The sequence below is a fragment of the Syngnathus acus genome, chromosome 23 (genome assembly GCF_901709675.1).
Source record: "Syngnathus acus chromosome 23, fSynAcu1.2, whole genome shotgun sequence".
NCBI lineage: Eukaryota > Metazoa > Chordata > Actinopteri > Syngnathiformes > Syngnathidae > Syngnathus > Syngnathus acus.
In genome coordinates, this window is record NC_051107.1 from 3,434,932 (window position 1) to 3,457,898 (window position 22,967).

A 22,967-nucleotide genomic window follows, 5' to 3' on the forward strand; every position below is an offset into this window, starting at 1 on the left:
TTCACGACAATAATCAAGGTACATTTATTCTCTGTATGCTGCGACCTAAAGTGACTTACCTGGAAAACTGTGCAAAAATAGTGATTTGACGCTCACACGAGAATAAAGGTGGCGTAAATAAACTACCACAACAGTCTCTCCACGCCTACATATGAAACTACAACAACGCGCACACTAGGCCTCTACAAACATCGACATGACCCAGCTAGCAAAAATTCCAGAAGGCTCTCAAGGCAATGCTTTGTCAGATCTTTGAGGACTTCTGCAACGCAAGGTGCCACACCCAGCCCCCCTGAACCTCTCCCAAAAATCTCCTCACATTTTGCCCACACAGTGTTCTCAAGCAGCACCTGTTGCCACAGTGGCGGCAATGCCAACACTTAAATAATCATGGTGGAGATATTAAATGAACATGACCTATATTCTGAAACTCTTGGCCGCTTCACGTGCGACAGCTGCTCGGCCTGGTCAAATGCGGGTCAGCTTGACTTACTAGGACATGCGATTGCCAAAAGTCTGGGCACCCCAGGTCATCATAACTACAGAAAGGGAAAATGGAACGCTATCATGTTAGCCCGTACAGACTTCATGGAGCATGTCCTTGTTTATACATCAATTGATATCCCCTATGTCCATTTCGGGACAGACTAAAGGTGAGATTTGTCATTAACGTCTTCAACAGCAAATGTGGGTCACATGCCAGCACAGGGCTGAGTCATAAATCTGCTTACAAAACATAGAGACGGCGTCGGCCTCCAGATATTAATATGCATTTTGTGCTCAACGGAATTATTTCATGTACTCTTCCTTTTCTCCTTCTATTTTCCAAACGTTGATTCGTAGTCATTTATTTATTTCAATACAGCGCAATGAAATTGCTGAGTCATTAAATAAACACTTGTTGGGTTGAATTACAGACAATTAAGCTAACGCTACACATGCTGAGTAGCATGATTAATTCATATCTGTAACTGAGATAAAAGGCTAGCGATCCACCTGTCTATCTGTCAAAGATCAGGAAAAACTCAATATCATCTTACCTGAAGACGGGCAGTATTTCATTTCTTGGGGTGGAAGTCTTCAGCTGGTCCATTTTCAAAGTGATTTCTTCAACATACCTTACCTTGACTCATCTTGACCAATGGCGTAAATCACAGGTGGCAAACTCAAGGCCCGGGGGCCAGGTACGGCCCGCCACATCATTTTATGTGGCCCGCAAAGACAAATTGTGCATCAAATTCGTGTGTCATTACTAGAATTGTAAATTGTCTTTTTTTTTTTAAATATTTGACCAGTTTTTACTCGTCTGATTTGAAAACGAGTTATTGGTCAGTTTGTTTTGTAGCTTTTACTGTATATAATATGAGGTGCTCATACATTTATTTAGGTTGATGTAATGGCCCTCCGAAAGAAGCTATGACTACGCTGCGGCCCGCGAAAAAAATGAATTTGACACCCCTGGCGTAAATGAACCGAATAAATAGCGACCACCGTTTGCATTTTTTGCCTCGAGGGCCTACGAGTCAACGAGTCGCCTCCTTACTACATTCAGATATCGGAGCTCTCCTCAAGGACGAGCCCAGAAGCTATTTACAATTGCTCTTACCAGGAACACATTCAGTTCTGAGTACTATACAATAACCAATAGAATCATGTGATGAATCATGAGTAGTTATCACAAGAAAGGACAAAGCAGGATTTGTGTAAAACCAGTCAGGTAAAACATTGTTGTGTTAGCACACCCATAAACGTCAACATCATTGAATAGTAGCATGACATAGCAAGAAAGTGATTTATGGTTAAGAAAAATATAGATCGAAGTGGTTGTCTGTGTATGAGAGAGCGAGAGATGACATAAGGTGCAAGCTTTTGGTTGGCTGGCATCTCCCTGCGTGTATTAATACAGTGAAGGGAGACACATGACGCGGCAAGGCTGCAAAGAGTCGTACGTGTGTGCGGGAAGGTGACAAATATCTCGCTGGTCATTGGAGGACCAGGTGACGTATGTTTCATGCGGCGCTACGTGACATTTGACGTGAGCGAACGTACGAGGTGTCTAAGACATTTGTGTTATCCATGTTTCGGTCAAGGCCTCGTTTGAAAAGGCCGACTCAATAAACAGTTGCGTAATCTGATGCTCAACGGACATGACACGAGTGTGCGTTTTCTCAAGATGACTTTGGCTGGACCCTACCTGAAGTCGCTTCAGATTCAGTTCCCAAAAGTGACTCACGTCCTCTCAGATACGTGACAGCTGGCGGGTGTCAGAGATCAGAGGCTGGGATTGGAAGGGGGGGCGCTCGCCGGCGCTGCGAGGAACGGCCAAGCCGCACACCAAAGGGGAACATGTCGGCACTGTGAGAGAAACAGCGTTCTACTGTGAGGGGGTAAACTTGCCGACCTGAAGGTACACAGAAAAGCAGTCGAAATAGAAGTCGCCAAAAATTCGCTTAATTCGTTTTTCTTGGATCCTCCATTGGGCAATCAGTGGGTTGTATGAATGGCAGGACAACAGACTCCTTTCCAAAACAATATCGTTGGGCTTTCCTAAATGTAGAGCAGGGATTGAAACTGTCATTTAAAAAGGCTTACCCAGGTTATTTCGATATTACCCGGGAGGAAATATGTACATTATTGTACGAGTGGGGTCGGCGAAATAAAATCGGGATGGAATTCATAATAAAAATCGAAACGGAAATACGTTCCAGTCTGGCTTTAAAGTCAACAGCAATAAAATTGTACTTTGAATTTGTGTTTACTCAGCTGCTGGAACCACGATGCACCCCCTAAGGTGATTTGATCGATTGGGAGTCGATTGGGCTGAGAACAGTCTTTCTTCTGTACATTCTGACTTGCAGTTCTGTATACACAAGAATGCTTAATTCCATGAGCTCAAAGGGAATTTGCAACAGAATTTCTCCCTCGGGGGCCCGTCTGGGTGCATATTAGGAGAGTCAAGCTAGTAGTCAGCAGGTTTGGTTTGTATGATTACGCCGTAAGGAAAATTAATTTCAAGTAATCAAATGCGGGTTGCAATAAGGAACGACTTTTTTTATTTCATGTCTTTGAGGAACCAAACGAGACAATCAAGATTAGCCAAATTTCTTTGGCCTTAACTCCGGTTAATCGCGATCAGAAAAGCCAGGTCGCCATGGTAACCCGCCAGGTTCGATTTCGAGTCACTCCAACGCAATGCTTTGTTCACGTAATGTTTCCAAACAAGGTGAAGGTGAGCTGGGGAAAGCAAAGACGCCAAGCAGAACATGCTGAGCGCTGCAGGCTTGCGTAACTGCAAGGTTGCCGGCAGTCATCGTGACACAGCACAGATAAACATATTTATAAAAATCGCTATACCTGACAAACAATTATTGAAAAAATATATATCAATAAAGCAATTTGAAGTCTTCTTGACATGATTATAGATTATTAATTCCAGACTACCAATAACTGAAATTTGTCCTCTGTGAAGGGGGAGGGGCTTCGCTACCTTAGATTACATCATAAAGGGCTTCTATAAGTACATATAAAAACATTTTATGGGAAGCTGGACAGTAAGTGGATTATATTTTTATTGAGCAAATGCTGGCTTGGAATGTTGTTAGCCAATCAAGTTTATTAAGGACAAATTAAAATGCTGTCCTCCATTTTGTTTTTTTGTTTTTTTTTTTGCAAAGGGCAACTCAATTGTATTTGTGTCAAACCAAGGCAATATTTATTTATGTCAAACAAAACCAAGGCAAAAAAAAAATCATATTTGATTAGAGTCGTTCAAATTTGGAGCCTTTCTGACTTCTTGTCAGCCCAGATGGTCATGAAATAAATTTGAGGAACTCTTGTCACACTTGTTGCAACCTGCAAGACTGTCTTGATGCATACTTGAGCTTCTCAAAAGCACAACAATACCTTATGTGGGTCACGCCACTCTCAATAGGATGTCAAATGTGGTTCTTAGAAGGCGGGATGTATTTTCCATGCATTCACGCCAAGCTGAAAAGAGGTCAAAATAAAGAAGACTTATTAAGCAATCAATGAACTCTTAGGAATATTTAATTCCAGTGGCTCATTGTTTAGTGTTGAGGCAAGGATACTGTTCAGCTTTGGCGTCAGTGTGAGGAAAAAAAATTGCATAACAGTGTCGGACTTGTACTGAAAATTGCATAATATCCAGTGGGACCACGATGTCTCCGAAGCGCGTACGTAAGAAGGGCAAGTTAGCGTGCACACTCGAAAACAATCGGTCAAAAAGTGCCGTCTCGCTTGTCGAATGCCTGGCGTACAAAAAAACCAAAACTAGAACGTGTCTGCGGGCTCAGCGAGGCAGATGACTCCACCGTAACGATAACGCTAATCGTGATAATATCAGCAGGGCTGCTTAAAAATACACAAATATTATGACGGAGAATTCCGTTTGTCTCATATTCAGCGGGTGTTGCGTCAAAAAGGTTCAAAGTTTCCTTTAAGTGTCAATTTAAGTCACAATTGCGAAACCTTTTTGTTCCTCTCGACTCCTCCGCCTTCAAATCTAATCTTGTTCTTTCTCAGTTACGCGGAAAAAAAAAAAACAGGGACGCACGTGACATTTATCTCTGAGGTATGCATGTGCGTGGTAGTCTTGTTTCATAATGTGTTTATTAAATTGACACCGAGGCAAATTCTGAACATATTTTGGCTTTTCTGGTATTCGCCCTACTGGTTATGATGGCAACACCTCTTCCCGCCATCAGCCAGCCACCATCTATCCTTCTCACCTCCATCTGTGTTCAAACAGGAAACCGTCATCGTGAAACCATGTTGCTACACTTCCTGTATCGGCGTATCGTGATATAGTGAGATGAGCAGAGACCCGCCGAATGTGGACAGGAAGTCTTTTGCGACGTTATCGGGGGGGGGCAGACTTCGCCTGTTATGTGGAAGCTTATCTCTAAGAACAAACCTTTCTGAGAGGGGGGGGCCCTTATGTTGTCACCATTATGCAAAACGTTTATGAAACGGAGCCAACTCAAAATCGGAATTTTCAACGAAGCTACGAGAGATACATCATCCAATGCAGTTGAATTTGAGTTGACACGATTGTCACGGGCACTCGAGAGAAACGAAGCTTTTTTTTCGATGCAGAGACGTGACTGACACGCCAGAAAAGAACAAGTATAGGGAAGGGACGAGAAGCGGCCACATCAGATACGAGGATCCCTGCAGGCTAATAACAAGTCACGAGTCTCACTGTCTTTAAGTGGTGTGTGTGTGTGTGTGTGTGTCTGTGTGTGTAATTCCAATGCCCTAGCATTACCCTGCAGTGTAAACTTAACCACCCCGACGTACCGACTGCATCCAAAACCTTCTCGCCACTTCTAAGAGGGATGCGGACACTCGTGCAACCGCGTTTTCTCGAGTTATTTTTGTTTGGAGAAACGACTTTTTTCGCATTCGATCGGCGCCGTCTCGACTTTTTATATTCGCGGCTTGTCGAGATAACGCTCATTGACTGCGACGCTGCCGGAGGAGTATTTCCTTCACTGGTGTTTATGACTTTGGGTGCAGTTTATGGCCGTATACGACAACGGAAACAAATCATAAAATCCTGGATATAATCCAAAATCTAACAGGTCACTAACGGGTCATTTTGGCAGGAATAAAAAGATTTTAAAAAATTATTTTGCGCCCCAAAAAATGCAATGGAAGCAATATACGGCCATTGTAACGGTGTGACCTCTGACCCAATTCTTTCCTCCCTCCGACTTGGTCTGAGCTCCACTGTACAAAAAGCGCCACGGCGGAGGCCAACGGGGGAGTCAACAGGTTCACAGGGCGGCTCTAGGGCCATGTCGGGTGAAAAGTTTTTCGCAGAACGAGACGGGCGGCCTCCGTCGCCCCGCTGGGGCCCCCCCCTCCCCGTTTGTGCTCCTGTCATGAAGAATGCGCCCGCTAAACCACTTTCCCACCGCAAAGAGGATTACTAAGGTAATGCCCACATATCAAGGGATGCTCTGGCACTTTTCGGACATAGTGCAAGCCTCATTTAATAACTCACGGAGAAAGCTGGGCGAGATTTTCCGTGCGTCTGCTGGGCGCCACGATGAGATACGATTTGGCTTTTATTTTCAGTTTACAAACTCCGGTAAATATGAGAAATGCCGCAAATTGGGCACGTCAACATGTTAGTTTACTCGCGACGGGTGAAAACACGGCAGCTAATCCTGTGATGCTTGTTTAACCCCGCCGGCTTTCTCACCTACGTTACGCCGGCGTGTTTGGTTAATGAATGTTTACGTAGCCGGCGTTGGGATTCACATCCGATCAGGATCATCGGAGCGTTTGGTGTGTGCGTACGTGAGGGGTGGGTGGGTGCGGCGTGACAAGGTTTCCAAAAGATAACCTACTTCCTCTATGGCCCACTTGTTTGCTTTACAGTCTGATGCCCACCAGCTTCCTTTGTGTCCCTCGTGGATACAAGAAAAAAAAAAAAATGGCTGGCGTGTTTCACGTGGTCTGGTGTCGAACCTAAAAACAGACGAGTCAAACATGCGGGCAAAACAGAAATTAGCACCGTCTATTTTGGGAATTCTCCATTTCCAAGGTACACCGAGTTATAAGGCGCACGACATGTTCCGTCTTCATTTATCGCGAGAACCTTTCCCCTTATTTCAGCCCGCATCACGAACCCGACAACCTCTCGAGCCAGGTGATCATGAGACCCTCCGCTGTCTAGATTGTAATGAAAATCCGCTCGCAGTTGGGGCCGGGTGACTGAGGTCGAAGAGCAAGGAAATCCTTTCGGCTCGCGAGCCGAGGAGAATGCGTCGGGTGGCGGGGTTGAAGTGATCTGCGCTGAAGGCAGGAGGGGGGTCTTTGTGGGAGCGAGAGATGATATTCGAGGAAATGTTTATTAGGTCAGCGCAGTTGTGAAACAATTGCTGAGGTGCGTCCAATCAAAATCAAGCACTCACTACGGTATTTTTTTCACACTTAAGAGTGGGACTGCACCAATTTTGGGACATTTTAAGTGGAGAATTTCTTTGTGCCATGGTTTTCGCACAATCATGAGGTCGTTTCTTTATCAATTTGGCCAGGGAGAAAAATGTCAGCATTATTAGCCCATTATTAGTCTTCGCGGGTCGGAGACCTCTTTGACTTTCACTTTACTTTCACTATCGGTGAAGTCATCCCAATACATGCGAGTTGGGATATGTAGGTGAGAGGTACCGGTTTTACCCTGCTCTACTTTTTTTTTTTTTGATCCGATTTAGTTGTACTGGGTCGGAGGGGAGATAAGGTCCCAAACAAAGGCCTGTTACGCAGCAATTTGTGGGTTAGAAAATGAGAGAATTTGTCTGTTTTGGACGAATCTGATCATTTACTACGACGACTCGATGAGAGAGGAACTAAACGTTTCCTGTTTGGTTGTAGTTTCAGTAAAGACTTACGTTGCGAAATTGCACTGGAGAGGTCATTGGGTCATCATTTCGACATCGTTCTTGGGGCTTCTTCAGTTCTGGAAAGTTCATAGCAGCGCTCTGGGCCGGTGGAGAAAAAGACCTGGAAAATCAAAAGATAATTTTGGAGTTTTGAGACAAATTGGTTCAAAAAAAGAAATTAGCAGTTTTGGTGAAAGGAAGTCGGGTAATTTGAATCTCACAGCGTCACGTTTTTATGATTGTTTTACTACGGCTCACCAGAACTGCTGGTTGATAATTAACCAAATTTTTTTTGGTTTGCTTTCCATTAATAATAAGCTAGTGGAAGTTTTCCAGATACCTGAGCTTCAAGAATGAGTGAATGAGGATGATCACATGACAGCGTTTGTGTGTAATCTGCTTCCGAGTGGGAGGTCTGCTTTGAAATGCCAATCTGGGGGGCTTAACGTGGACTGACAGGAATCCCGGCCTCTTGGGTCACCCTTTTACCTTTAATTCGGGGGTAATCTATTTGTAAGGGAGGGGGGGTGACCTAATTCTCATTTAATAAGGAAATTGAATTCCATATAAAGCCCTTTTTTTTTAAAGACCTTTATGAACAAATATTGGCTATCACTATTATTGGTTATGTCAATGAAATTCGAAAATATGTTGAATACTTTGATTCTCATTTAACAGCATGACAATGTTCTTTTCCCCGTGATTGCAACACACCAGTAAATGCTGCGTGTTATGCTCTGCAGCATTCCTGCCGTTTTCCAAAAGGGCTGTGCCCCCAGATCAGAGTGTTCTGTTTGTATACAGAGTCCGACGTCACCGTGCGTAAAATGCCTCCTCCCACTCTCCCCCCCCCTCCTTTGGACCGCCCCTCCTTTTTCTCTTCCTCCCCTCTCGAGCAGCCAGTTTGCCGGCTGATGCAATGCTTTATAAAGCGTGAGTCCATCCCTCGCTTTATTAGAGCACTTGTCCTTTTTCTGTGCACGTCGTATTTCGGGGGGGTAATTTTGGTCGGCTTTTGACCCAAGAGAACCTCACTTTTACAGACTGTGTTTTCCCATCGTAAATATTTAAATATTTGTTGTCTATCACATTTTGTAATTATAGTCTCCCATTTTTTGTTAATTAATTTATTTCCAAGGATCAGACAGCTCTTTTTCTGTGATCATTGCGATCAGATCCAGCGGATTTTTTTTTTGAAAGGATTTTACAGCCACATTTGCTCATAAGGTAAGAATGCCGGCATGCCATGCTTTTTTAACAGCTCGAGAATTTCAAATGTTGTTTTTTTTTTTTTAAATAACGCTCACTGATGCTTTATTTTTTTTATCCATTTTGAAATAGCTCAATGAGTGAAAATTTTCCATTTGAATGTTTTACTGCGTCAGCCTTGGAACAAATGAATTAATAATAAGACGTCAGCGATGCTGCGGTGTTGGAAAGATGACGCGCTGCAGGCATGACTTCATTTGTATTATATGATATGTGACATGTTAGGATGATAAAAAAACAAAAAGGTCTAATCAGGGTGTGATGTTGCATCAGGTTTGAAAAAAAAAAAAAAGAGGGCCATGCCCATAAATGGACAACACGTGCCATTGTTTCCACTGAAGCCGCTCATTACACATAATGTGATTAAAATGATCTGCCCACACAATTTGTGGCCAACATGGGTGGGACGTGCATACGTGTACTTTAGAAACTAAATATACAATTTTTTTACATTTTTTTTAAATTTACTTCATAGGTTTTAGGCGCCACGTTGTAATTTGTGCTTGAACGTCTTAGACACACCCTAATTTTTTTGGGGGGGTAAACGCTATCAAATAATTTTGCGCAAAATCTACACTGCGGTTTTTTATGTCATTGAGCGGGCTGAGGTGATGTCGGGTGGAATCTGGTATTTTTCCACTGCCGGTGCGTCACCCCCCCTCCCCTTCACCCCCTCCCCCGCGCTCTTCTTCCTCCCCCCCTCCTTTGGCCGATAAGTCACATGACCCAGCGGGCGCACTGTATTATTGATTATTTCCCAGTCTGTTGGGATGCACACGATCGGAATCAAATGAGTCATTTCTTTAACTCGCAGCATGAAACAAACCGAGATGAGCCGTTTGTCTCGTGAAGACGACAACAGCAGCACCAACAGCAACGAGTACAACTACCCAGACTGCCCGAGGAAGGTCCCACTGAATGAGTGAGGAACTCTTTAAATAAATCATATGCATCTATCGATGTAAATGAAACTAAATATTATTTTTTTTTTGTGCACTTTAAAGGCCATATGCGGATTTAGATCCAGAGAGTGAAAACTTCCTCCCGGATAAAAACCCTGGCAAGAAGAAGTATGAGACAGAATATGTAAGACTCATTTCTGCCTCTTTAATGTAGAAATCCATGTTTTTATTTTTTTTTAATTTTGATCTTTTTTTTTTTTCTTTCTTCCACAGCACCAAGGTAATGCCTCCTTTGGCATGTCTGTCTTCAACCTGGGCAACGCTATAATGGGAAGTGGCATCTTGGGTCTGTCCTACGCCATGGCCAACACTGGCATAGCGCTATTTGTGTGAGTATATGACATTTGCGGTCAAAAAGTAGCAAATCCCATTTAGCGTGGGTTCCCTTTTCTTTTTCTTTTTTGTAGCAAAGTCTATGTACCCGTCAAGGTCACGGCTCAGTGCAGGTGCTTTCTCACCAGCTTATTTAATCAAACATTTACAAATATCACTCACGATAATCTTTGCGTTACATAGAATAACATACAGGGAGAAGCCGCATGCCAGTTGGCCGTCAATTTGCAGACAAGGGAGTGGCCACGTCTTTAACCGTGGTAATCCGGTTGAGAGAATAAATGGGAGTAAAGACAAGATTGCTATCAGGGCGTGCTCCAGCAGGGATTACAAAAAGCGTGGCTGATGCAATAGGATAAAGCGTACTACACAACAGAGGCTACAAATAGGATTGCAAAATTCAGGGAAGTTTCAATTTGGAAAAAGATGCCAAATTTCAACAGGGAGGGACGACGGTGAATGAGTTAGCAAAAAGTAGAGAGGGCTTGTTATACTCACTATAAATCGTACCAACTTAAAAAAAAAAGAAAGCTATCCGACTTAAGCCATTACAGCCCACGAGGTTTGGAGACACTTCTGCATTCAACAGCAATGGGAAGTGTTAAAAAAAAACTTGGCTGGGCATGTCAGATTTGTAAGCCACTGTGCTTAATTATCGGAAACAATTACATTAAAATGCGTTGTACATAGAATAAAAAAAAAAAAACACAAGTACAAGTTTAAAAACAAACTTCTACAAAGCAAATATACTAAAAAGTTGAATACAACTGAACTGTTCTTAGGTTATTCTTTGTCAAACCGCTAGAGGGAGCCTCAAGTGTTACAAAACGAGTGTGACAGTTTGTCGATTTTTTTACTGCAGGCAATGAGAGCCATCCATTTTGCATCAATGTCCCATGGAAATTTACTAGAAGGTTTACAGCCAATCTAAAGATGGTCACATCCCATTGGGAAGCCTCTCAAGTGACCTGCAGATTAATTTCCATATCCTAATAATACTCCCGTGACACATGAAGAGTCCTAAGAGGATTCCACTAAGGGAAGACTTTTGCGACGCGACTCGCTAATATGACTCACTCACTCCATTGGTAGTCGAAAGAATATAAAAGGACAAAAGTTATTTTTACCAAAACATACTTAATTTCTATTTACAGCATCCTCCTCGTGGCTGTTGCCATCTGCTCTTTGTATTCGGTGCATTTGCTGCTGAAGACAGCCAATGAAGGAGGTGAGTTTGTCGGCAGTTGCCGATCCAAACATTTGATCCTGACCGGGTTTTGAACTCCACCCCTTTTCCGATTCCCTATCAAGGTGCGTTGGTGTACGAGCAGTTGGGCCACAAAGCCTTCGGGATGCCCGGGAAGCTGGCTGCTTCCTGCTCCATTACCATGCAGAACATCGGAGGTGAGCATTCCGGTCGAATCACTGTCTTGAGCGTGGAAACGGATTTGGAAAAGTGGGGGGGAGTAACTTCCAGTAATAACTTGAGTCACTCTGCAAGCATACGCCAATTCCACAGGAAAGTCAATGTGGCAAATATTTGCGCACGCTAAATACGTCAAGCAATCCTTTCAATGTAGGCTAAACTAACAAAAAAAAAAACTTTTGTCCTTTCAGCCATGTCAAGCTACCTCTACATCGTCAAGTACGAGCTGCCCATTGTCATTGAAGCTTTTACGGGAAGCAATGAGTGAGTACTTTTTTTTTATTTTTAAAACGTTGGCATATGGTTAAGTGGCAGGGGGAGACGGAATCTTTCAAAGAGTCCTTTTAGTCGTCTGCGGCTGCTGCCGTATGGAAACAAGGGCGTGTGTATACGTGTCAGCTAGTCCGTCGAGAAATATGAGCGAAATTAATTGTAAAGCAATTTTTAAGCACTAAAGAAAGCAGCAGGAAGTTGAATCGGTTAAAAGAAAAAAATACATGCAAGAGATACAACACTAAAAAAAAAAAAGTCTCAATATAATATCGGAATAGAAATGGTGATTAATGTTTTTTTCTTTTTTTTTTCAGTGAATGGTACACTAACGGAGACTACCTGGTATTGCTTGTGTCACTCTTCATTATTCTGCCCCTCTCGCTGCTCAGAAACTTAGGTAGGTACAATTACCAAACTAATTCTTAAAAAAAAAAAACATACCAGTTGTTTTTTATTTTTATAGACCATGTGCTTCCTTTCATTAGGTTACCTTGGCTACACCAGCGGCCTGTCGCTCCTCTGCATGGTCTTCTTTCTCATTGTGGTGAGTCGTCCGCTGGAATATCCCCAAAATAAAAATGATTTATTGTCATCACTCACGCATTATGAACATTTACACATAAATCATACCTAACGTGATGATTTGTTCCTTCAGGTGATCATCAAGAAGTTCCAGATCCCGTGCCCGCTTCCTGGAGCTCACCACGCTGAGAACGAGACAGTCAGTAAACTTCTCAACGCCACTGTGTCCCCCAACAACACTACCGCCGTGGACTACAGTGAGGCCTGCACGCCCAAGTACTTTGTCTTCAACTCTCAGGTACAAAATGAAAAACATGGGAATTAACTTTAACATTGTAGACTGGAATTTTCTAATATCCTCCCCTCCTTAGACTGTCTACGCTGTTCCCATCCTGACCTTCGCCTTCGTGTGCCACCCGGCTATCCTGCCCATGTATGAGGAGCTAAAAGAGTAAGTTTCTTCCACATCGAAATTTCGCAGCTGCTCTCTTATCCGACGACACAGGTCGGTCTGTTCTTCTTATCAAATATTGTTTTAAACATGAACTTTTCCCTCCCGTCTGTACAGCCGTTCCCACAGAAGGATGCAAGGAGTTGCCAATGTGTCCTTCTTGGCTATGTTCATCATGTACCTCTTGGCAGCCCTCTTTGGATACCTGACCTTCAACAGTAAGTTGCTACAATATTGTGAACAGTTTAAATAATTTAGAAGGAATTTGATTTGAACAGGCAGTAATTACACTTCTTCAATGTATATAAAAAAAAAACTCAGATTTGATTTGGTTATAAAATTTATAATCTTTGATGCAACACAGCTCTTGAGACACAGATAATTTAGCAAACTACGAAATTAATAGTTTAATATGATGTTTGTCAACTTTGTCACAAACTAATTAAACAGCGGGTCGAATGTAGTGTGTAAAAATACGGCAAAACGTCAAGAACTGTATTTTTAGTTAATATAGACTAGTCTGTATTACATATTTGCTATTCATTAATGACCACATTAATACATTATTAGTTCTTTCAAGTATACCGTCGACGTAAATTAGATTAGCTAATATGCTAATGAGCTAACTAATCGACGTTTTTCGACAAAGACATAATTTCAATTAAAAAAAAACACATACCACGACTTTCTTAATTCTCCATTCTTTCATAATTACTTCCTAAACCCGAATTAAACGCGCTCCGTAAATGAAAATTTGTGTTTTACTCACCAAAGTGAGGAGCCTCGAAGCTGCCCGCCACACTCGGGGTAGCCTCCGCGGTGCATTATGGGACTTGTAGTTTCAGCCGTACATTTTGCAATCGCCACTTGACATCGTTTAAAAGTTAGAAATAACCTTTAAATGGCTAGACACGAGTATCTTTACTAGTCTTATTGGGTAAAGTGAATTAGAACATGATGTACTTTTTGTCAACGTCCCAAATATGAAATATCCAAAGTTTAAGGGGAGTATCTACGTCAATCCAAATTAAATAAAACAAGTATGGGCAGTGAAACTAAATTCTCAGATTAAGAGTTATGCAACAATGTGAAAAAGGCCACCTGATGTATCTCAGTACTATTTGTGTTCAACAAAAGATAGCATTTATGTGCTCAAACTAGTTGTACAAGATAGACGAGTGTGTGAGGATTTTTTGTGGAACTATTTCTGAGGTGTCACAGCATGTACTAGAGTGTTTCTTAATTCATTGGAAATATTTGATTGAGAAAAATCTCACGGCACACCTCGAAACAAAGTACAGTATTCTATTAGTGAGTAATCATTGATTTCATTTGCAGTCCACGTGGAGCCCGAGCTGCTGCACACCTATTCAAAGGTCTACAACTTTGACGTGCTCCTGCTGATTGTTCGCTTGGCTGTCCTCACCGCCGTCACCCTCACTGTACCCGTGGTCCTCTTCCCTGTAAGTATCATTTCAAAAAAATTAAGCCTATTGCCCAGTTTTGGATCCCTGTGAACACATTTAATCTTCTTGCAGATCCGTACCTCCATCAATCAGTTCCTGTGCGCATCTAAGTTCAGCTGGATCCGCCATACCATCATAACCATGGTCCTGCTGATCGGCACTAACATCTTGGTTATCTTCGTGCCCACCATTAGGGATATTTTCGGCTTTATCGGTGAGTTTCTTTCCACTTTATAAAACTCAATGATCTCTAGATTTGAGCTAAAATTGACTTTAACGTCTTGTGTTTGGTTAATTCTGATTGTAAGTGGGTGCGTACACTTATGCAACCACGTTTTATTTGTTTAATGAGTAGCAATTTTGGATTATTTTGTTTTTAAATCACGCAAAAAAGGATTTCATTATGAAAATATTTGTACTTAATTTCGGTATTCTTGCTTACGCAGGTGCATCTGCCGCCGCCATGCTCATCTTCATCTTGCCCTCGGCTTTCTACATCAAACTAGTCAAGAAGGAGTCTATGAGATCCGTGCAAAAGATCGGGGTAGGTTTACAAAACTGCCTTCCTTGTTCCTCTGTATGCAAGTGCAAACAAGCTCAACTGGAATTTTTTCTTTTCCAGGCCACCGCCTTCCTGCTGTGTGGTTTTGTGGTCATGATCGGCAGCATGAGCCTCATCATCCTCGACTGGGTCCACAACGCCACTAAGGAAGAGCACCCCGACGGACACTGAAGAATCGAGGTCACTAAACTAACGAAGATCAAAATTTGAAACAGACTTTCGATGCTTGGCTTTGACTGAGAAACAGACGCCATTCCAAGAGAATGTATACCCGGATTTGTACAGTTTTTGTTCCCCTCCTTGCTTTTTTTTTTTTTTTAAAACATATAACTTTGTCTTTTACTGTTAATATTTTTGTTCTGGTACAGCTGATTTTTTTTTTTTTAACATGCCTCAATGCAATTAGTTTGAGGTCATTGGGAGAACTGAAAACAAACTAAAAAAAAAAACAATTAGCAGCTGACACTCAGGTACGGTTTTCTTTTTTTGCTCGAGTGCGGCTGCGACTTCACGCGACAAGTCCTGCTGACAAAACGGTGCGAACCAGACTCGTTGGAACTTTATTGTTGCCAAGCGTAGACCCCCCCCCACTTCCGTTAAGCGTGTTTGCATACTGTACTGAAAAGCACTTATTGTCCAGCACACTGTCGGAAAACCCAGACTTGTTTCCATACACGAACGAGGGCCTTTGACCTTTCCTTGCACACAAAAACAGCAAAAGACAACAAAACCTGCCTTTTTATAGCATAACAACACTGGGAGCTGCAGAGCAACTCACTGAACTGAAAAAAAACCTCCTCTTTAAAAACCTGCTGGTGTTGGAGTATTCCACACATGTCTGAGGAGAGGAGGTCAAAACTAATATTTTTTTCTTTCTGGGGAATACTTGGAATTTGACCACGTACAGTGGTCGTAAAAACGGCTGTCAAACTTGCAAAAGAAAAATATTACGCCGGCAAGCAAACATACTACAAAAAAAAAAAAAAGTCTCGGCAGCGCTTCCGAAACTTACTCAACAACAAACCGTTGCTGTCCAACATCTATTTATGGAAGACAGTGAAATCAATGTAATTTTAACTATTTTACTATATTTATATGATATTGTATCTGTATATATATGTACATATATCTATTGAGTTCAACTGTATGTATATAAGTCCCTCACACCCTCTTTTTTTTTTTAACGATGCATTGGAGCTGTCAAACAACAAAACCCACGCTGAGAAATTTGTCATGAATTTCTCCAGCACACACAAAGCTTCAACTGTTCATCCATCTAAACTGACTGAAAATGTCCCACTGTTGATTTTGTGGAAATTCTGTTACATGTCGAGGCCACTGAGAAAGTAAAAGCCGCCTTGTGCCCCTTTCTGACCCCTCCACCCCACGCTACCCCCAAGTCCTCCCCGGTTGGAGTCTTGTCAACCATCTGTGGGCCTCAGGGGCAAAGAGGGCTTTGCCCACCAGTGTTACATTCTTGTTTCAATGAAACACCGTGTATATCCTGTAATTAATGTCCAATTAAATTCAAAATTACTCTAAACCAAGGCTTGTTGGTGTGTTTTGTTTTTGCTTTGCATTAGTAATTTTATAACAGCTCATAATATCACACTTGATCAAATAAAAATCTTTAAAAAATTGCATATATAGCATCATAAATATATATTTCCTATAAGAATGAAAACAGCCTATTTAGACCGCCGTTAAATGTTTTTGGGTGCAATGTTGCCACCTAGTGGTCAAAACGCACGCTTACAATGGTGCCTTGGCAAACAAGTTTAAATCAATAAATGGAAAAGCCATTAATCTATTCCAGCATTCAATTCAAAAATAATTTGGGGCATTACAAGCAGAACTATTAAATGTTCTTCCATTTTTGAAATGTTTTTAAAATGCATTGAATATTACACAAGCTTAAAATCAATGGAATGAAAATCACAGCCAATCAGGAAGCAGCTACTTTATTTCACTACTCTCTGGACACTTTGCACAGTTCACTTTAGTGCATGAACATTCATTCACACATTCGGGCCGGGTTAATTTCACCTGATTTGTCCGTTCCCGGGACATCCGATTGGCTATCCTGCCACAACCAATCATAGTCATAATCATAACATCAGGGACTAATCTTTCAATCTGAAATATTATAGACTTTTTTTTTAAAAGAACATATTTTGATAGGCTGAGGAATTCCATGACGGGAAATTCCATTGAACCATCCAGAAGATTCTCTCGATAATAGTCGCAGACATTATATTGCATTATTATTTCCGTATTAAAACCCCCACCCCACCCCCCAACGCACCACCCTGCTCCCCTTACAGTAGTTCTGCAGGTCAGAGTCTATGGAAAATAAAGGGCTCTTGCATTACAACTTCTGATTGGGTCTCTTTTTTTTTTTTCTAACAAAATATGAAAATCTATAGAAAAAAAATCTATATAGCTCAATAAAAGATAGAGATATCAAAAAAAGGAAATCATGGCTCTCTTGTCGTAGTCGAGGAAAATTCCAACGGGAGGAAATTGCACTTGAGAGTCTTGTGAGGTGCAAATTTATTTTTTGCGCGCGTGCTTGTATTTGTCCACGTAGGCCTTGACCAGGTTGGCCACCTTGCTTGAGTTCACCTCGCCGCTCTTGCTGTGACACACCTGTGGAAAGGAAACAAGAAATAGGAAATGAGATCCAATTAACATCGGCGGCAACACCACGTTACCTTCTCGACTGCTTTGCGGACGATCTCCTTGTACTCCTCCTTTGTGATTTCCTTCTTTTGGTAATAAGGTTTCATGGCCGTCCTCACTTCATTGATGGCTTTCTCTTGGATCTGTTGTTTCTTAAGCAAAAACGCAATGGCGTTAAGAGAAATCCACGCCCGAGAATAATCCTCAACACAAAAGGGGGATGTCAAATCACCTTTTCTTTTTTGGAGCTGTCAGCTTGAGCCTTGTGATGCTGAGCCGGCTGCGTCGTCGACGAAGGTTGCGCCTGGCTGGCGGCTTGGTGGCCAACTTTGGTCGGAGCGGGAAGCGGGCCCGCTTTTCGGAAAGCGCCCATGGTGCTCGCCATCTAGGTCAGAAGAATAGCGCTGTCTCAATTTAGGCAAATCGGAGATTGATTCAAAAGGCCTTCACGGTACCTGTGATGTTTGCCCATCGGGTTGAGCCGCTGCCGTCTGGCTCCCGTGCTGCATGGGAGGGGGCGGCGGGGGAGGCGGCGGCAGCCCCTGGGCGCCGACAGCGGGCGCCTGCAGCAGCGGCACGGCGGGGTGGAGGTGCACGGGGATGGGAGGGGTCATGGCGTACGGCGCAGAGGGCTGCAAGCTGACCGGGAGGGGGCCGCGGGGGCCTTGCGCGGGGAAGTGATGATGGAGCTGCGGGGGCGGAGGAGGCGGCGGCGGCATGGGGGTCAGCACGGTGGCCTGGGTGTTGCCCGGTGCGGTCGGAGCTGCCGCTTCACTCTTTGCAGAATCTACAAATAAAAAGTTAACAGTCATCTCAGTATGTGTGAAACTCTACGCTGCCATCTAGTGGTCTGCCACTTTTCTCACAATATTAAACACAAAAGTACCTGTTGCAGGCTGCTCCTCTTCAGATCGAGTCCATCCTCCCGCTCCTCCTCTTTCCCTCTTGGAATAATAATCCTGAACATCAGCGGGAAGCGTCCGACGCACCGCCCAGCTCGACGCCGACGACCAGCCGGAGCGGTCCAGCATGGAGTCGCCGGCGTCGCTTTCCTGCTTCCTGCGGCCACCCGGGCGATTCTCATTAAAGCGGCTGTAGGCGTCGTTCCCTGAATTGTTGCCCATTCCTGAGCTGTTCCGTGGCGGTCTACGGTTGTCGTCGTCTTGGTTGTGGATGCCGCGGTTGCCGCCTCCACGGCCGCCGCCGCGTCCCCTCGCCGCGCGATCTTCCCAGCGGGATCCGGCGCCGAGATCCCACTTCCTGCTCTCAACCTCACGAGTTTTTTCTGTCACCCAATCGGGAGTCTCCGACCAGCCTTGGCGTTCGGGTGAGGTTTCTGAAGGGACGCCGTTCTCGAAGCGAGCGGCGCCACCGTGATAGCGTCGTCCCTCGCCGCCGTTGCCCGCCCTCCAGCCGCCCCTTCGCTCTCTCCCCCGAGGAGACTGATCCCTGGACGGCGGCCGCTCGGGACTGTACCCCCGTCTGTGTGACCTCGTTCTGGATGGGGAGCGCGATTTGGATCTGGAGCGACTCCTGGATCGTCGCCTCTTCCTCTCGCGGCTACGCTCCCTCCTGTAGTCCTTCTCCTTGTCTCGCTGGCGGTCTCTTTCTCTGCTGCGGGCTCGGGAGGAGTGGCCGGAGGGCGGGCTGGCGGCCCGCTCCCGCCTGGACGCCTCTAGTCTGGCGTCCTGCTTGGGCGACCAGGAGGAGGTCGGGGAGTGGAACCGGGAGCGTCGCTGTCTGCCGTTTTTCCTTTCGTGGTTCGAATCTCGCTCCTCTTGGTCCTCGGAGGTTTCTGCAGGCGGGTGCTCTTTTGCGGAACCGCTAACAGCCTCCCCCTTGGGTGAACCGCAGTCCATGGATGGACCGTCACTTACTGCCTCAACTATTAAAGGCGCTTCCATTTCAGGTGTTTGAGAATCCGCTTGTGCTCCCTGGTCAGCGAGCTTCTCTCCGGGGGGTTCAGCAGGCTTGGAGGCGGGACTTTCATGAGCTTCTCCCTGCGCCACCCCATCATCCTCATTGCTTTTCTCCAACCCTTCTTCATCGGTCTCCATTTTACAGTCCTGCTCAATCACGTCAGTATCGGGAGACGTGAGGTTCTCCAGGGTGTTCTCGAGTTCAGATGGCAGCCATGTGGTGAGCTTCTCATCGCCTGCTGTTGAAATTGACGTGACAGTAGGTTCCTCTGCTCGTGTGCTCGGTTTGCCAGAGCAGTCAGACTCGGGGCTTTTTGGAGGCGAGTCCAAAGAACAGGACAAGCGGCTGTTGTCGTCAGGTTGTGCTTTTTCATCGTCGTCCTCCACATTACTGCTTAAAGATTCCGCAGCTTGTTGCCCATCGAGTGAATCAACGTCAGTGTGGTCTGCGTTAGGACTTCGTTCCGCATCAGAGGGCCGATCGGAGTCGTTCACCTCGGGCTTCGCTTCTTCGTTCGCCTCCTCCTTGTCACCATCCTCGTCATCCTCGCTGGCCGACTGCTTCTGTCTGGTGCTTTTCCTCTTCCCGCTGGCCTTTCGGTTGGTTACCCGTTTACTCTTCCTTTTGGCTGGCACCTGAGATGTCATTCCAGGCTCGGAGCCCTGGCTGGCAGACGAGTCCGAGTCGGACGCACTGGACTGTGGCGGCGACGACGGGTCGCACGCAGAAGACTCCGTCTGGGCTTTGCTGTTACGTCCCGGTGGTCTGGAGGCTATGGACTCAGTTTTTTGGGTGGGCGCGTTGGAGTTGGAAGCTCTCCCGACTTGCTTTTCTCCTCCTTTAGGAGAGGTAATGGCGCAGACCACACCTTGGAAAACTGTAAGAATAAAAACGGTGTGAAATCGTGAAAATCGGGAAACAATGGTGCCTTCGGATATAATGTCAATTTATTCCATGACTATGCTAATGTTTGAAATGAACGCAAGAGCCATTTATCTCGTTCAACCTCCGAAAACTCTTGGTATGCAGATCTTGTCCACCAGGGGGCAGTATAATTCAAGTTCATAGTCTTTTTTTTTTTTTTTTATAGAGAATAAAAAATATATGCCTGTGGGCATTATATTATTGTCTAGACATTTTTTTAAAAGCAAAAACGGACTTAACAATTCGTATCTCGAAAAGGCACCATTGGACATTTTCTTTTCCAACACAAAGCAAAAAAAAAAAAAAAAAAGTATTCTTAAGATCAGCCATACCCAAATGCACAGGCCCAAATGATGACGTGGACGTTATAGGAAATGAACAAAGTTCAAATGTAAATGGACTTCGGTTGCTATCAGCAGGGAGGAACCTGCAGGAAAAGGGAAAGGGTATTATCAGCGAGCTCTGATGAGGCTTTTCTGAATCCCAGAATTTAACGTCTATAATGACGATAATAATAAAATGAGTACGGCTTCGATTTGATTACCTTGACGTTCCGTTCGCGGTAATGGGTGCAGCAGGAGAGAACCACGGGCACACTTGTACCTGGCGTTTGCACTGTTGAGTTTCACACAATACGTCTTCGGTCACTAGCAAAGACTCTGTGCTGCAAGAGAAGGATCAGGTCGCAATTCATTAATATTTTAAAGTCAAAATATTCTCGTCTTAAAGTCGAGAACTCGAATACAGAATGTAGGTCATGATAATGGAAGCATGACTTACATGTCCTGTGTTGACGTTGCTAATGAAAAAAAGTGAGATGATGGCCAAGCATAGTGTTCTGCTCTTCTCACCTGGAAAATAAGATGGTCGGTTTAAAAATGGGGTAAATTAATTAGTAGCAAAGAAGGGGGGGACATAAGAACCTACCTTTTTTAAGCTTACTGAAGATGTGTCGTCATTATTACCTGGCGGAGGAATTTACACATTAAATTGATATATATAATTAAAAAATAAATAAATCTTTAAATACGTACATTTCCGTCCTTTTGTTTTCTCTGCCCTTTGCTGTCTGGATCTTTTTCTGAGTTTGCTTCTGGAATTGGAAAAAAAAAAAAAATCAACTTCCAACTAAAATGATTTCGCTTAATGAGATTAAAAATAATACTCACTTGAGACACAATTTATGTCCGCGATTTCTACAGACGCAACTCTCAGCTTCAGGTTCAACGACTTGCCGCCTCACTGGAACCTTGAAAAAAACCACAAATGACCAATATTAGCTTTGTAAGCAAAATAAAAGGATGGAGTAAATGCGGTGTCAATTATAAATAAACAAACCTGCACACAGCGCATGTTTCCATCCCATCTGTAAACATTCCTGAATGGCCGTCTGTCCACTGGACAAGAAGGGACCATCTGCAACTGATGGGAATACGATGAAAATAAATATGAATGGCAAGCACAAGGCACACCGTAACGTTGTTGAACATCACCTCCGCCCAAGTGAGGAGGCATCCAAGGCAGAAGACATGACAGCAGCTGTCCGGCATGGCAACCTCTCCTCCGGCCGGGACGCCTAAGCAGATAGGACATCGCTCGGCCTCCTCGCCGTCGCTCCCATCAGGGGGTGACCCCTGACCACCTTCAGTTCCAGTCATGTCCAGCCCTGGGCTGTCCAAATCCCTGCTAGGAGAAACACAAGAGTAATTTATCAGTCTATATTTATTATGGCATGACTCCAATTGATCTCGAAATGAACTGCCGCCATAATAGATTTATGTAATGTACACGAGTCTAATAAATAATTTTTTTCATGGAAAAGTTGAGTTGAAATAGTCCATTGCACACAAACATATTTGTTGAAGTTGATAACAATACAGCAGAACTCAAATTACTAATCTTGATCACATCAATGAGGCTTCTATGGCAACAATGTAAAACTAATAAGCAGGCGTTTGTTCCGCTATTAATACACTTAAAATTAACATTACAGTTCATCTTAACGAACGTTTTATTTCAATGCCAATGTAGAAATGACCACATACTTGGTTCTTATTGGTTAGCAAATGAGCTAATGCTAAGCGAAACCAAAAATAGCTACCAAATAGCTTCATGGCTATTAGCACAGTTAGCAACTCCAGGCTAAATCGCAGTTATTATTAGCCGCTCTTAATACAGTGAAGGTCGTTGGTTAGCTAGGTGGCTAGTAGCGATCTTATCTTAAGTTTATCTCCTCGAGCTAACTAGCCGCTTTGGGATAACAACACAACATCTGCTTACGTCGTTATAAGAAGCTAACACGAGAGGCTAATTAGCAAAGAAGCCACAGTGGCTTACTCACCTCTAAAGTGCCCCCGTGCCTTGTTTTGACGCACCGAAACGCTTCCTCGGTGCAAACTTGTTTTTATTTCTCCCCCAAACAAATGCTAACGAATCGCTAAGCTATTCGTTGAATTTGCTACTTGTTGTTTGAGGCTAAAAAGCAAGCAGAGATTTCACAAAATCTCGGCCACATGTCTCGCGGTGCGGTCCGAAGTTTTTCACGAAGAGAGCTCCCCCAACTGGAGAAAAAAAACATTACACAGAAAAGATTCATGGATAAAATATATACGAATGAATGAATGAATGAATGAATGAATGAATGAATGAATGAATAAATCATTATGTGTGAGTTAGAGCCATCCTTTGACAAAATGTAACTTTAGGTTATAAGAAGTGTTGAATTGTTTTTCCTTCCACTTGACAACTCATTTACACATAAATAT

At 43.7% G+C, this 22,967-nt stretch overlaps 2 protein-coding genes and 1 long non-coding RNA gene across 6 annotated transcripts; 1 reads left to right on the plus strand and 2 right to left on the minus strand.

Annotated features, from left to right (window-relative positions):
• Positions 1-1,418: 1,418 nt before the first annotated feature.
• Positions 1,419-7,655, minus strand: LOC119117391. Its single transcript, XR_005096509.1, has 3 exons — positions 7,422-7,655; positions 3,904-3,987; positions 1,419-2,355 (listed from the first exon to the last, which is right to left on the minus strand). It is a non-coding gene; the product is annotated as an uncharacterized LOC119117391 (long non-coding RNA).
• Positions 7,656-8,298: 643 nt separating this feature from the next.
• Positions 8,299-16,217, plus strand: slc38a2 (solute carrier family 38 member 2). The gene is made up of 16 exons (XM_037243626.1): positions 8,299-8,639; positions 9,496-9,603; positions 9,686-9,767; positions 9,857-9,972; positions 11,131-11,204; positions 11,288-11,380; positions 11,594-11,666; positions 11,990-12,072; positions 12,161-12,219; positions 12,331-12,495; positions 12,569-12,648; positions 12,766-12,866; positions 13,987-14,111; positions 14,187-14,328; positions 14,561-14,658; positions 14,737-16,217. The coding sequence occupies exons 2-16, from the start codon at positions 9,497-9,499 to the stop codon at positions 14,845-14,847; spliced, it is 1,509 nt and encodes a 502-aa protein (XP_037099521.1). The 5' UTR covers positions 8,299-8,639; position 9,496; the 3' UTR covers positions 14,848-16,217.
• Positions 16,218-16,621: 404 nt separating this feature from the next.
• scaf11 (SR-related CTD-associated factor 11) lies at positions 16,622-22,752 on the minus strand. Of its 4 annotated transcripts, none has more exons than XM_037243620.1 (14): positions 22,544-22,752; positions 21,696-21,885; positions 21,541-21,618; positions 21,372-21,451; positions 21,237-21,295; positions 21,130-21,167; positions 20,983-21,053; positions 20,747-20,866; positions 20,535-20,629; positions 18,245-20,155; positions 17,814-18,145; positions 17,591-17,743; positions 17,391-17,510; positions 16,622-17,325 (listed from the first exon to the last, which is right to left on the minus strand). In XM_037243620.1, exons 2-14 carry the CDS (start codon positions 21,858-21,860, stop codon positions 17,230-17,232), a joined length of 3,318 nt encoding a protein of 1,105 aa, XP_037099515.1. In that variant the 5' UTR covers positions 21,861-21,885; positions 22,544-22,752; the 3' UTR covers positions 16,622-17,229. The 4 variants fall into 4 exon arrangements, with proteins under 4 accessions (XP_037099515.1, XP_037099516.1, XP_037099513.1 ...); XM_037243621.1 differs by having other exon boundaries at positions 17,391-17,501; positions 21,541-21,624; XM_037243618.1 differs by having other exon boundaries at positions 21,541-21,624.
• Positions 22,753-22,967: the final 215 nt, after the last annotated feature.